This window comes from Strix uralensis, chromosome 5, assembly GCF_047716275.1.
Source record: "Strix uralensis isolate ZFMK-TIS-50842 chromosome 5, bStrUra1, whole genome shotgun sequence".
Lineage (NCBI taxonomy): Eukaryota > Metazoa > Chordata > Aves > Strigiformes > Strigidae > Strix > Strix uralensis.
Genome location: NC_133976.1, coordinates 72,640,229 through 72,654,516, shown reverse-complemented (window position 1 = coordinate 72,654,516; position 14,288 = coordinate 72,640,229). Strand labels below are relative to the sequence as shown.

Below are 14,288 nucleotides of genomic sequence, written 5' to 3'. Positions count from 1 at the left end.
TAAATAGCTCCTTGCTGGTAAGAGAAAGAAATTCCAGAAACGTCCAAGGCACATTCACATCCTGAAGCCATTTTTGCCCTTGTTCCAGATCTCCTTTGCCATCTCTGTCATTACCAAATGCAGCCTAGGTCTCTATTGAATGTACCCCTTAACTGTGGGCAACATATTCAAGTTGTATAAGAATTCCCAGAGTGTGCCCCCCTCTCACAGTGTGCCAAACAGCATCCTTTGGGGTTATAAAACACTGGGGCCTGCCCCAATACTGAAAGAAAAATCAGGCAGGATGGAGGATCCCTATCAAAGTGATGTCCCCAGGTAACAGCTAATCAGACTTGAAGTAATGAAACACTGTTCCATCAAGCCCTGTACCACAAACAGGAGGGATGGGGGAATGCAAATACTCTTCTTATTACTGGAAATTAAAACCTCAGCCCAGAATCCATTAAGCCACATGTATCAGTCATGCAAGAGTTCTCCTTGGATGAGGCAGGAAAAATCTGGCAGAACAAGACTGAAACTGTCTGCATGACTTGGTGATTGCATGTACTGCTGTGATTGTGTCAGGGGAGGAGGGGATGGAGGCAGCAGACCCCAATATGGCTCTGTATTTAACAGGAGAACAGGGGGAGGGAAAATATATCTGTGGGAAGAAGAAAACACATCTTGCTAGGCAGTGGTTTCTGGAGAAGGTACTCTGTCAACTTATTCACATGCACAGATGTGATAATTATTTTCCGCTTCCCTAGCTCACATGCAGTGCCTGCCTCTGTGGGAGGCTTTTCCTTTTGCTCCCACGAGAGGAATATTTTTAGTGTCTTCCATGTGCTTACTGAGCTTTCTCCCATCAAACCAGACTGAAACAGCAGAGACTATAGGCTCTTAACCTACCTTTTCTCGCTACCCCTCTCGCTACCCCTGTTGCAGTTATGTGCAACACATAACTGGTTCATTGCTGCAAGAAGAAAAAACACGCTCCAGCATGCGTGTGTGATTTCTTGCCTTTTTGACTCTGACACACCTACACCACTTTTTTACTCCAACACATTTTCTTGCTGGACTAGCTGCTTTTGTAAACCTTGCTGGACTTGCATGCAATACACATTCACAGTTCTGCCAACCTGAAACCATGTGTTTCAATTCCTCCTGAAATTCAATATTCAATTTTATCTCCAGCCTCCACTGCTTATTCTTTCTAGTGTACGTAACTGACCCCAATAGCTGTTAAGGACTTTTGGTCAAGTTATAGATCTTTAATGGGCCAAACCTCTTCTTGATATCATAGAATCATAGAATGGTTTGGGTTGGAAGGGACCTTAAAGATCATCTAGTTCCAATCCCTCTGCCGTGGGCAGGGACACTAGACCAGGTTGCTCAAAGTCCCATCCAACCTGGCCTTGAACACTGCCAGGGAGGGGGCATCCACAACTTCTCTGGGCAACCTGTTCCAGAGCCTCACTACTCTCACAGTGAAGAATGTCTTCCTTACATCTAACCTAAATCTACCCTCTTTCAATTTAAAGCCATTACTCCTTGTCCTATCACTTTGTGCTCTTGCAAAAAGTCCCTCTCCATCTTTCCTGTAGGCCCCCTTTAGGTAGTAGAAGGCTGTTATAAGGTCTCCCTGGAGCCTTTTCTTCTCCAGGATGAACAACCCCAACTCCCTCAGTCTGTCTTCATAGGACAGGTGCTCCATCCCTCTGATCATCTTCATCATATCAAGCTGTCCAGGGAGTGAATAAGATTTCAGGATTTAGAGCGATGTTATTTGTGCCATAAAAATGACCTCATAACATTTAACTCTTCTTGTCCTGTTTGTCTCCTCCTTTCAAGGCACTATAGCCTACTTGACAGATCAGAGCCCTAAGACCCAGGTTTTACCCTCAGCTTTGACTAGCTGGGTGAACACAAGCAAAACATTTTCCATGTCTTCATCACCTTCTGTAAAATGAGGACTACCTTTGTAAGCACTGAAGGATCTACTGATAAAGACTAATGCAGAAGAGACATTATCATTATTATTATTATCACCTACTTTTGCATGGTATTTCTTTTATTCATCCTGTAGCAAGATCTTGCCATGGTTAGAGGTGTACTAGAGGAATACCTTACATACTTGTTACTTGCTGCTTTTTTAGATATTGTTAGGGACATACACTAGCAATATTTCACCTGTGAATAACTGCATTACTTCTGAAAGCACTTCAGAAAACGTAACATTACTGTGTATATGTGCTCATCTCTGAAATACAGGTGTTTCTGGTGTTAGAGAGTTGGCCATAGCAGCCTGCAAAGAAGCATTGTAAAAAACTGCAGCAGAAGAATAGCCCTGATCCTTATGCTTTGTAAGTCATATTATCATTTGTGCTTGAGGTAGTGGGATGTAAACTGCTCAGTGAGGATTTGCTAGCATCTCAAACCCATGTCACACAAAAGAAAACAACTTCATACAAGGAAGACAATGAGGAATGGGGCCCGTTGTCAACTAAGCAAAACAGAGAGGAACGTGATGACAAACTTACACCAGTATGTGAACAGGGTTAACACCTTTGCTCTGTGTGTGTGTATATCCTGTGAAGTGACACAGAAGATCAAGGTCCCCAGCATCTAATCTGAAGAAAGAGGTGCTAATGCCAGGCAGAGATATCCTGAAGACACTGCTATCTGCAGACATACTTCACTGTCCTCTCCTAGCACTCTGGGTATTTCTTGAAGATCTCCCAGACACTGCCCGACCAGCTTAAATTGCATTGCTTTATGAGATCTGATAAACCTCCCATCCCACAGTAATGAGAACTAGTCACATACACTCTGGGCATACAGTAGTGGGCTCCTTCCTTAAACCCAGGAGTTGCCTACTGGGGAGGTGGCTTCAACCAGTCAGTATCTGTTAAGGACAATGTTCAGTGTGTGCTGTTTATTATTCATTTCTCCTGAGTAAGAGGCTTCATAAAAACAGAACATAAACCCCTGTCATTCCCTCCCTCCCTCCAGCTAAACCGAAGCCTCACTACAGTTGCACACATAAATGAACCAGGCATTCAAAAAGTTCACAGCCTCTGCAGGATAAGATTATGGGGCTCCTGGCCCTCCTGCATGCTACAGTTTCCACTGGGCTCTTTCCCCTTCCCTTTATAACTTCTCCCCACTGTTGTTCACTCTTTCACTAGCTTCTATCTCCCTGCACAGACAACCTCTGCAGAAATATGGTATACCTTATGACTGCTGCAGAGGCTTTGGAGAGCATGCAGATGCATCCACCGCTGGTATGCAGTCCTGAGGCCACGCTCCAGTCAAGCTTACAGGCTTGGGATTTGAAGAGTAGGCTAATATAGACTTAAAACCAGCCTGAAGGTTGCCCTTAGCAGAGAGTAGAGACACACTGTAGATGTTTCTCATCCTCTTCTTCCCCTCTTCCCCTGTCACCAATATTTCCTTTCTTCTGCCAACTTGTAAAATAACCTGCAGAAAGCAAATGGAGTTTGGCAGAAGTCTGATCCCTCCCTTAAAAACAAGTAGATTCTTTCTTCCACCTTTGGGAGGCTAAATGTCCTTAAATGTCTGAGACTGAAACTCTTTGTCAACGCTTTTTATCCATCAAGGATACAATCTGGTATTCCCAATCTGCATGGCTGTGTAAGAGCCATGGTAAATGAGGTGATAAAGGTGGTATAATCATTCCAGTCAGAGCATGTCTAGTGAAATCAATATTTATGTATTCAACTTGACAAAGATGAGAAACTCACTCCTTTTTTGGCAGAAACAAGGGACCAGCAGTGGATGTTGCTGCAGCTAACATGGAGATCAGTATTTTCCCAAATGAATAATAAAGAATTCTTGGGGGAAGCATTATAGCAGTTGGCTGTGCCATCCCAAATGATTGCCATGGCAAGTATGCACAGAATCTAATAGGCTAATAGCTAACTCAAACTAACTAGCTCCAGTGGTAGGACAGAAGTGAGTTCAAGAAGATCCATAACATCAGAAGTTATGTATGAGTGTTATCTCATGTCTCTTCAAATTTGAAGCAAATTTGAAGCAAAATGAGTTCGGTCACTCAGATTTACAGTTAAGTGGTAACAGAATCTAGCTCTTAGACTTACCTAGATTGTAAAGTAGTGCAAATTACTGATCAGAGCTGTGCAGTCTACCTACATCAGGAGTTTGACTGGATATAGATTTATTGGCACAAAACATCACAGAAGAAAACTACCTGAAGAGAGTTCTTTGGCAAGAAAACCAGGGAATGCTCAGAGAAAAGGGAGGAGATTCCTCAGATTCTTTGCTAGTTCAGATGAAGGTTAGTGGTCTAGTGTGCGTGGATATCAGCATGGCCCTCAGGACAAATCCAGATACTCAGTTACTATGGTGAAGGGGGCCATGTGAGTACCTAGGCAGACACAGGCAATTTACTGGTGTCCTACTGGGAGTGGATTTGCAAATTAAAAACCAGCAAATGAAACACAAGGACATTTTTGAGAATTCTGAACTGACTGCAGAGCTGAAACTTTTCCTGGAACAGCCCAACAGAGGCAGAAAGAGTATTCCTCACAGAGGGGCAAAAGCAAGAGAAGACAGGTCTGAGCTGAAGTAGAAAGAAAGGTAATAATCACTACAAATCTGGAGATGTACCCTCTCTTTTGGAAAATGCGATCATATATAAAGTCTGTTAAGAACTTCAGGGCCAAAACCACTTTGCTCCAGAAGGCAGATCCGAGGATGTTCCATGGAGGCAGTGCCCACCCTGGCACAGCAACACCAAGATGCTGGACGCTGAGGCTGAAGGAGGTGCTGTCAGAGCAACTCTCCCACTGGAGCAGGATAGTGTGAACCACTTTGGAGGACTGCCTGGAAATCAACATCAGAGACAAACAGATTGACAGCAAGGTCCTGAATTTTAATAGAAAGGTCAGAATTTGAAGAAATATCCAAAGTACAGCAAAAACTGAAGAAAATCCCAAACCTCTTTAAGATCTATAATAATTTCAGTGTCCATTTTCTGCTACTCTTCAGAATGACATAGATGTTTTAGTGTGTTTCAGCAAATATCAATTAACTTTTCTAGTAGTTAATTCTAGTCCCAGCAGCAGCCCATGCCCATGCAAATGTTGGCAGGTGGATTAAGATGATCCATCAACTTCATACGCAAAGCCAGGAGGAGCAACACTCTCTATTTGCCAGTGGTAAACCTTCACCTATGTGCCCCCTGAATTCCTACAGTAATTTCCCAATTCTTTATAACTTTAATATTCCAAGACTTTTAAGAGGCTATTACACATAGAACACCAGTTCCAAGATAGATTTGGAGTGGACTGTTCAGCCATTTTGATGTACTGGTGAGCTAATTAAAAAAATTATCTAGGACTTGCTCTTTGTTGCCTAGGTTCCTAAGCAAAATATGTTTTCTATGACCATATAATCTCTTCGTTTTTCCTTCTATGAATGTGTGTGTCTCTCTTTCTCTGCGTGGGTGTGCGTGTCTATGTTCGTTCCTACTTTGTAACTGCAGATCCCGCTGTGAGTTTCAACCAAGTTTGAGTGAATGACAGTGATCTCAGAGATACTGACCTCTTATGAGTTCCATGAAAATAGCTGTTGGTATGTAAAAGAGAGAACTTTGTAGGTTCTCCACTAAGGGAAAGGCTGCCGAGTGAACTGAAGCCATTACTCCACACAGAAGTCTCCATGTTGCAGAAAGATGTTATAAAAGCCTCAACACCAGGAGCAGCTTACATCAGAACTCACATCTTGTTAGGCATCCAAAAATGTAACCATGACACAAATCTTCTGGAAGCCAAACTTCATTAGCTCGGCAGCTCACAGACCCCCTTGTTTACAGCTAGAAGAGGGCAGGAAGGATAAGGTTTGCCATTTTTAATTTCTTATTCAAAATCACTTTAATTTCACCAAAATGTCCCCTCTTAGATGTCACTCATTATGGAAAATATTGATCTCCTTCTATCCCCCTCAGAAAGTGCAACTTCAGAGCACATGAAAATAACAGCTGATCAATGAGCATAATCTTAGCAAAAGCAATAAAAATAATACCTGTGTGAGGAGCATACTGAGGGTGCATGCACAGGGTAGAGAAAAAACATTACCAAACAGAGCAAATACATCTTTATAACCCTGCAGCAACATAACTCCTACCACCTTATATTAAAATACCATAAGAAAACATTACAAACCTATTATATGAAGAATCAGAATGTTGCTTAATGGTTTTCTCATTGTCTACTGATATTTCTGTGATGAGTTGCTATCCATTGCTATTGTCAACACTCATTTACACTAGTGGATGTATGTGTAGTTGTGTGTGAGGACAGATACACAAAATCTGGTACAGATCCTCAGGTGATGTAAATTGTCGTGGCTGTGTTGACGTCAGTAAAGACACACTGATTTCCTCCAGTAGATGATTTGCTTTTCTGTATGTAAAAAGCACAGAAACTAGGTGCTGCTTCAACTTTGTTCTTAGACACTTACTGTAGACAAATGTTCATGCAAATACATTCTCTCTTCCATGTGCCAATACACATGTTGCGTTGCAGTACACATTGCAAGTAATGACGGGAGCTTTATGCTGCTTCCTATGCTGAAATTTATAGAAAGGATCCTTCCTGATCTATCTGCCCACTTTTATCTGTAACAATACATCACCAACTGCTTTGCTACAGATCTTAAAATATACAGACATGCAAGGGACTGTCCAGCATCACAAGTCTGTTAAAAATAAATTTAGGAGGAATTAAACTTTGATCTTAAGATTGTTAGTCCAATGCTCTAACTAAGAGATCTTAAACAGAGCCATTGGGCAGAACAAATCCAATAGTCAAGACTCATTTTCTCACCTAAGGCTTAGCTAAATGAAATTACAAACTCCAGAATAGATGAATACAAGAATATTACTAGTTTGTTTCAAGATATACCTCTTCAAAGGAAAAAAATGTATATATAATTGAAAAAAAATATATGAAAAAGAGAAAAGGAAAGGGAGAATGGTCATATTTCAGGCCCTGTCTTCCTGAATTACTCTTTTTTTTTTTTCTTATTGGCTCTTATATGGTTATATGGTTCCATGGAATGTGGACCAAGTAGCAATCACAGGCTACAGGTAATTTTATAACAAATGAAATATTTTCCATCTGTTAAACAGATGAATATTTCTGGCTTTCTATAATGTTTTCCTAAGGGAGAAACAACAAAAGGTTTCATAACTGAGAATGGAAAAAGAGAAATAAACCACTGCTGAACTAGGAAAGAAAGGAGAAAACAAGCAACCTAACAATGCATTTATAGGGTAAATAATAGGAAAGCAGCAGATTAATAAACCCTATGTATAGAAAGATTAAGGTAGAGAGACCGTAGTTCTTTTTTACTGTTTCTACTTGGATTTCAAGACAGAAGGAAAAAAAAATAAATCTAGGAAATTCCTACAATCGAATATTATCTGTTTGTCTAGAGATATTTTTGCTTGCAGAAGTGTACTTCATTTTATCACATGAACACTTCTTTTGAATGAGTAGGTAGAAGCCATAATTAATAGAAGACCAGACAGGCTCTGGTCTGGCACAATCTAAGGACTAGAAGAGCACCTCAAGGCTAGATTTCTCTGGCTTACTCTGACTAAAAGTGCAAATAATTTCAAGTATGGTGTAGGTGGGAATATGTACAGTCTGTGCTTCATGTAAGTAGCCACTTGCTGCATGCATAAACTGTATGAACCATGCCTATATTGTAGATTCCTGTGTGTGCATCATTTTATGAAGGACATTGAAGTATCAGCTGCTTGTTGCAATCTCAGAACAATGCATGTCCTTCCACACTGCACATGCTGCAAAGAATGGGACAGCCAGCCCAAGAGTCACCTGGCACCGAGTCCCCAGCAGGAATTTTCAAGGGCGTTGTTAATACTTATTCATTTGGGACATATTTCCATTTATTCCTCTTCCAAACAGCCATGCACAAATTCTTTTGAATGCTAACAGTGTTGCCATGTGAGCATATTGCTTCTGAAGTCTTCTTATAAAGCCTTACTTTGGATCTGCCTGGTAAGTGACACTAAATGAGCCAATACAAAGCATATGGAAGAAAGGTACCCTTGCCACCAGAGAAGAGCAGCCTGGCTGCAACAGAACATATAGCTAAGTGACATAACAACATCACCATCTCATCAGAAAAACAAAATAATGCATTTGAATCCCTCCTCATTTAAGCATTAAAAAAGTCACCTTCTTTGCTGTTGCTTTCAGCCCTTGTCTTCTCTAGTTAAAAGATTAGGATGAGTCTTTGTTACTCCAGGTACTGCTCTAGCTGGGCTCGAGACACAGATGCATAGGTGGTATCTTTCTAAAGCACAGCTAGGCAGTATTTCACACAAATTCCTTCCTCGTTACTGCTTCCTGATGTTTCCATACTGCCAGTGAGATTTCCCACAATAGTATTTTCAGGCTTGACACTGTGTTGCTTTGGCCAGGACTTTATACAGCATCATATTGAGGTGCTATCCCTGTGGGTGGAATTCCTCATGCCATCTTTACTCAGCAATTTTATACCTAGAACTTCATCCTGAACGCTTCCTAAACTGAGACCTTTTCCTTCTCTCACTTCATCTGTTACTTCTTAAATATTATTGTGAATCATTAATTCCATATCCCTCTGCCTGGGATTTTATAGACCCTGATGTAGATATGATGCAGGTGTGTTCCTGTCACAGAGTATGTCTTAGGCTGATTAAAATGTGAATGGAACCAATATGATATATTTTTAAATGGGACATAGTCACAGAGTCTACTTTCTTTTTTCCTCTCATTATGCTCTTTACTCCAAAATCATGTAAGCAGGGCTTTAGCATCTGTGTAGCTATGCCAGTACAGACCTCTGTCATTTGAAACCAGCTTACAGCACTCTACTCCAAATAACTTTTGATGCTGGAATGGTAATTGCTAGCAGGGATTTGCAAAACCCGGGGCAGCACCAATGCAACTATTTCTGGTGTGTGAAAGCTCAAGAGAGTTAAACCCTGAAACAAGCTGGGGGAAATCTTAAAGAATGGAAGCAGAGGGGAAATGTAGCATTCCTCGTGTGCCCAGAGTGAAAGGAATGGGTATCTGGGGTACACAAGCCACTCAGAGTTGTTCTGGTGTTCTTTTTTTTTTTTTTTGTGCTGGTGCAATGCGCAAATATAGCAAAATATGTTAATAGTAAGCCATAATATTTACAGTTATTGTTAGTATCCATTGAAATCAGTGGGATTTTGTCTAATGCCTTTACCCTGGAGATAATCCATAGAATAGAACATTAATGCATAGTTAAAAAGAAAAATTATGGAAAACAGTACCTTTGCATATGCAATAACTTCATTTTAAGGTTACATAATTAGGCTTTTGAAATTAAACAAAAATATAGCAAACATCCTCAGACCGCAACAGCAACTAAGTGACTTTAACATTGACTTTTAAAACTTGCCTCTTTAAGATAAAAAATACTATCCTAAACCAAAATAAAATAAAATAAAACAAAATAAAACAAAACCGTTTTCAGTCCAATGTAAATCCAAATGAGCTTTAAGACCTCTGGAAAAATGTGATTTTAGATAATTTCTTCCATGAGTTCTCAGAGTTTGTTTTGCATGAGGAGGTATCTTGTAGAGCAAACACAGGCTAATAATAAGGCAGTACTTAGATTCTTTATGTCATGCTAGACAAACACTGTTTCTGTGCCTTGTTTTCACTGTGGGTGAAACAGTTAAAAGAAGATTTTAATGCCACTTTAATGCAGAATGCTTGTAAATTGCACCCATGTCTTTTGAGGGAAGGAACTATAACGGATTATTAGCTATTATTCTAACTGTATTTATCCAAGTGAGTTTTCCAGCTAATGCATGGGCTCAAAATCTGAAGTCCTTCCATAGGCAGAGCTCCTTACTGAGAGTTTAACTGATAAAAAAACAGCAGGATTTGGGCCATTTAGACTTAATTTGCTAAATTCAACCCTGTGGCATTTCCCTGATACTCAATGAAGGGTACTGGAGATTGGCAAAGAGGTAGTATTCTGATAAAGAAGGGAAGGAAAATTTATACTCACAGGATTTGATGATACTTTGGGATGGTCCCTTAAGACAAGAGGCTGCCTATTAAGGGTGATCTAAGCTATGCTAATTTGGCAACCTGTATTTTTGAAGCAAAACATTCCATGACGAATGACCTTATTTTTTTGTTTTTAAAGCTGTGAGGCGCTTATGCAATAGACTCCTAAGGTAGAAAGAGACAGATGCCGCGGAATAATAATCAGCCTAATTCTTGCTGAGAATCTCTGCAAAAATCTTTCTCCATGTCTCACTTTTCATAGGTAAGCTCAGTACTACCTTTCTCACACAACGACATGCAGCAACAATCAGTGGTCCTCTGCATAACTCAGGAATTCTTCCTTTCCTAGAGAGGGGTTTGGTTTTGTTCCCTTTTAAAAGGTAGGCTTTTTTTTAAAAAAAAAAAAAAAAAAAGGCTTTAGAAAAAGCAAAATTACCAGTTTTTTAAAAAAGTGAACAACGAAAATAAGACTGAACTTTTCTTTAAAATAACAGAGGTGCTTCAGTTGTTTTTAATTCCTGTCCCCTTACAGAAGACTGCCCCAGTTGACATGAGTAGTCACACATGTTCAAAAGCTTAGGTCTTCACTTCTATCCAGGCCTTGAGGTGAGCTGGGCTGCAAAAAACCCTCAGTCTTGACTCAAAATGGGCAAAATCCCAGGGCTGTGTCTGAGGTGAGAAGGGCCAGCACAAGTAAACTTAAACATGCTGCCAGAACGTCCTGTTTTGTGAGAGGCAGAGGAAATTCCATTACTGGGCAGTAACAGCCGGGCACTGCCTGGGTGCTGCTTTAACCCTTGCTTTCAGCCACCACATCCTGACACGCTAAAGTATCCTTTCTGTTCTGTCTAGAGTGGCCATTTTCTGTAGTGAACAGTCAGTTCCTATGCTCTTGGCTAAGAGAAAAAAATTTAGATAACATTGAATCTCAGGGTTTATAATAGAGGGAAAAACATGTTTAGATGTGGGGAGGAAGGAAGACAGTGCAGATACCTAATCTGTGTAGGTATTAAAGTATATGTCCCCTGCTGTCACTCATAAGCAAAAATACAAGTCTTAGGTTGGCAAGCTGGATCATAAGGGTTATTGGGCATGCTGTCAATAGGTGGTGAAAGATTCCCCACCCTCTATCCAAGTTGCCTTTAAGTTAGATTTTGCAGTCTCTTTGATTTCCTTCTAACAGTCAGAGATGAGAGAGGATGAAACCCAGTATATACAATCAATGGTAAAAAAAAGAACCTGCAGGAGTGAGAAATGTAGACTATTTTGTAACTCACATACTTCCTTTTCTATACAAAGATTTTAGTTTGCCTAAGCTATAGAAGGAAACAGAAGCAGTCTATTTTAATCTTCCTGAGTGAAGAACGCTGCAGGGATTGCTCTGTTATCCCCAGCAGCAGCCTTGAGTTTCCACAAAAAAGGCTCCATCCATCCATCCATCCATCCATCTATCTATCTGAAACATAAAGATTATCATATGATATAACAGTGATCAGCTGCGTTCTTAATGCACTTTCTCTTTGTGCATTTTGGTAGGAAGAAAAAAATCTACAATTCTTCCCCCAACCAAACCCCACTGCAAAAAAAGCTCAGATAAGAAGGAGGTATTTAGACTTATGCATAGAAATTGATTCTTCAATCTGTGGAATGACGTATGTTAGAAACTCTGTTCAGAAGAAAGGAAAGCCCTTGCCGATACAATGTTTCTAACAGAGCCTTCACTGCAGGGATTCACTACTGAAAAAACAATGAGGTTGATTATGCATTTTTATACGGGTTTCTTACTGTTTTGACTTGACTTAAACTATGCTATTCTGGATTTACACCAATTGGCATGAGTTCAGGATCTGGCCCTACGTATTTTTAAAACTCCATCTATTGCATGATGAATAAGGCCCAGATCCTGCGAATGCTTACTACCTGTATTAATACTGCGAGTAGCCCACTCACTTCCTTTAAGTTGTGATTGCAAAATTCAAATCTTACAGTGCAGCATTTTATGGATTTGTCTTTTCAGATTCAAGCATGTCCTGACTGTACATATTCCTTTAATAGTATTTCTTTCAATAGTAATTTCTCCACTGATTTTCATAGAATCACGTGATAGATGCTTAGCTGTTATGAAGTGGCGTAACTCTACTTACACCAGCTGAAAATCCAGCTCCATGTTGTAGCTATGTTTGTGTATTCAAAACAAACATGAGAGAGAAGGGGACCTTTTATTTAAAGTGTCAAAAGAGACAAGGAAGACGTTTTGGGCTATACAGTGTACTGCATACTTCATTTGTTTTGACATTACTATAACCAAAACAATGGAGTTTGTTCTAGGAAAGAAATTCTGATATAGTTTTACTACTTATATTAGCTTTTTTCTTACATAAAAGAAGCCACATCAGAAACTATGCTCCTTCTCTTCCTAACTTCACTAACTCTGGCTTTCAACCAGAAAACATTCCCCTGCTTTCAAAGTGCCTAAACAAAGGACAATACAATACTGAGTGCAGTTGTAATTACCAGCTGGTGAACTGATGGCATGTACTGGATACGTAATCCAAGAAAATGTGACTCTTCAGTAGTAGCCTTTTCCACCACCTATAGTGCTGGAATGCTCATCCTTGTTTACTATACATGCATGAACATAGACCATTATCAGTATTCAGTACTAGTAGTCATGCTTTCTTCACTGAAGAGGAAAGACCAGCAAAAATATTTTGTCCTTTGGAAGAGCTGGATCAGTGTCAGGTGCCACTCACCAAAGAAAAAAAAAAAAGGCAACCCACACACAAGTGTGATAGGCATCCTAAATGTCAAACATATGTACAGCATCTGTATCTCTATGAAGATATACACATCATGTGCAATATAATGCATATCCCAGACCCCTTATATCAGTGAGGGCAGGAAAATCCCAGCTTATTCCAGGTATGATGTGTTTTTTTTCTGACAGATACCAGCGACTTAAGGCAAACAGAAGCTGCCACAATGCCGCTGTCCTTTTGCAAAGCTTCTCTCTGCCTGGGCTAAACCACACTCATCTTTGATCAAAGACTTATTTATTTATGACAGCCAACGAGGATACGATGCTGTGCGTGAGTACCGCGGGCGAGCAGCCCGAGTGGTTCAAGTGGACCACGGACACTTGTACATAAAAATAAAAGCGGTGAACTAGGAGGCAAATGCCTCTTGGAAGCAGCATCCTGGCTCCTCTTTGCACTCTGCCTGCGCTCCCCGACAAGGCTTCGAGGGAGGGATTCCCCACCCACCCACACACTGCCTCTCCCTGTGCAAGGCTGCAGGGGGGTATAACCCAGTTCCCTCTTGGATCTGGGCCCGGAAAGAGCCCGTTACGCTCCTGCTCCCCCACCGCCACCCCTGCCCCCCCGCTTCCCCCCTTCTCACTTACTCCGGTCTCCTGCTCAGGACGCCTTTGCCGATGGCCTGGTGGGTCTTGTGCTGGAGCAGAGCGGCGCAGCAGCCCTTCTCCCGGCCGTCCTTCTCCGCGGGGTGCTGGTGGGTCTGGAGAGCGGGGTGCTGGTGGCCGGGAGCCCGGCCGCTGCCGCCGGGGCCCGCCGGTGCCTGCTTGCCCGCCGGCGGCGGCGGCGGCGGCTGCGGCGGCGGCTGCGCCGGGAGCTGTTGGTGGTGCTGGAGCGGGTCGGGCTGGCCCGGCGGCGGCGGGGGCTGCTCGGGCGGGGGGCCCTGGGGCGGCGCGGGGGCCGCCGGCGGCTCGGCGGGGGCCGGCTGCTGCCCGCGGAGGTTGCGGTTCTCGGTGCTCAGCTCGTCCAGCCGCCGCTCCAGCTCGTCGATGCGCTGGCGCTGGGTGTGGATGAGGCTCTGCTGGTTCTGCACGATGGCGGTGAGTTCCTTCAGGTAGAGGACGGCGCGCACCGGGTTCTCCAGCAGGCTCTCCATGCCCCGGCTGCCGGCCCGGGCCCCCCTGCCCGGCCGCCGGCGCTCCGGCGAGAGCGGCGCGGGCTGCGGGGAGGCGCCTCAACCGCCCCGCGCGCGCGCACACACGCGCATGCACGCACGCACCCGCGCGACCAACGGCCGCGCGCGCGGGAGGGAGGGGAGGGGAGTGGGGGGGAGGCGGGTCGCGTCGCGCGCCTGCCTCTGCCCCCGCGCGCCACGCACGGCGAGGCCGGGGGAGGGGGAGAGGGGCGGGACCCGCCGCAGAGGCCCCGCCCCCCCGGCCGGGCCGCGCAG

At 42.8% G+C, this 14,288-nt stretch overlaps 1 protein-coding gene across 3 annotated transcripts in view; it reads right to left on the bottom strand.

Annotated features, from left to right (window-relative positions):
* IQSEC3 (IQ motif and Sec7 domain ArfGEF 3) overlaps nt 1–14,064 on the bottom strand; it is a 107,015-nt gene extending 92,951 nt beyond the window's left edge. For all 3 annotated transcript variants that reach the window (XM_074871616.1, XM_074871618.1, XM_074871617.1), the window contains exon 1: nt 13,489–14,064. In XM_074871616.1, the coding sequence (XP_074727717.1) occupies nt 13,489–13,994 (506 nt within the window). In that variant the 5' untranslated portion in view covers nt 13,995–14,064. The remainder of the gene's footprint in view (nt 1–13,488) is intronic.
* Between the last annotated feature and the right edge of the window lie 224 nt (nt 14,065–14,288).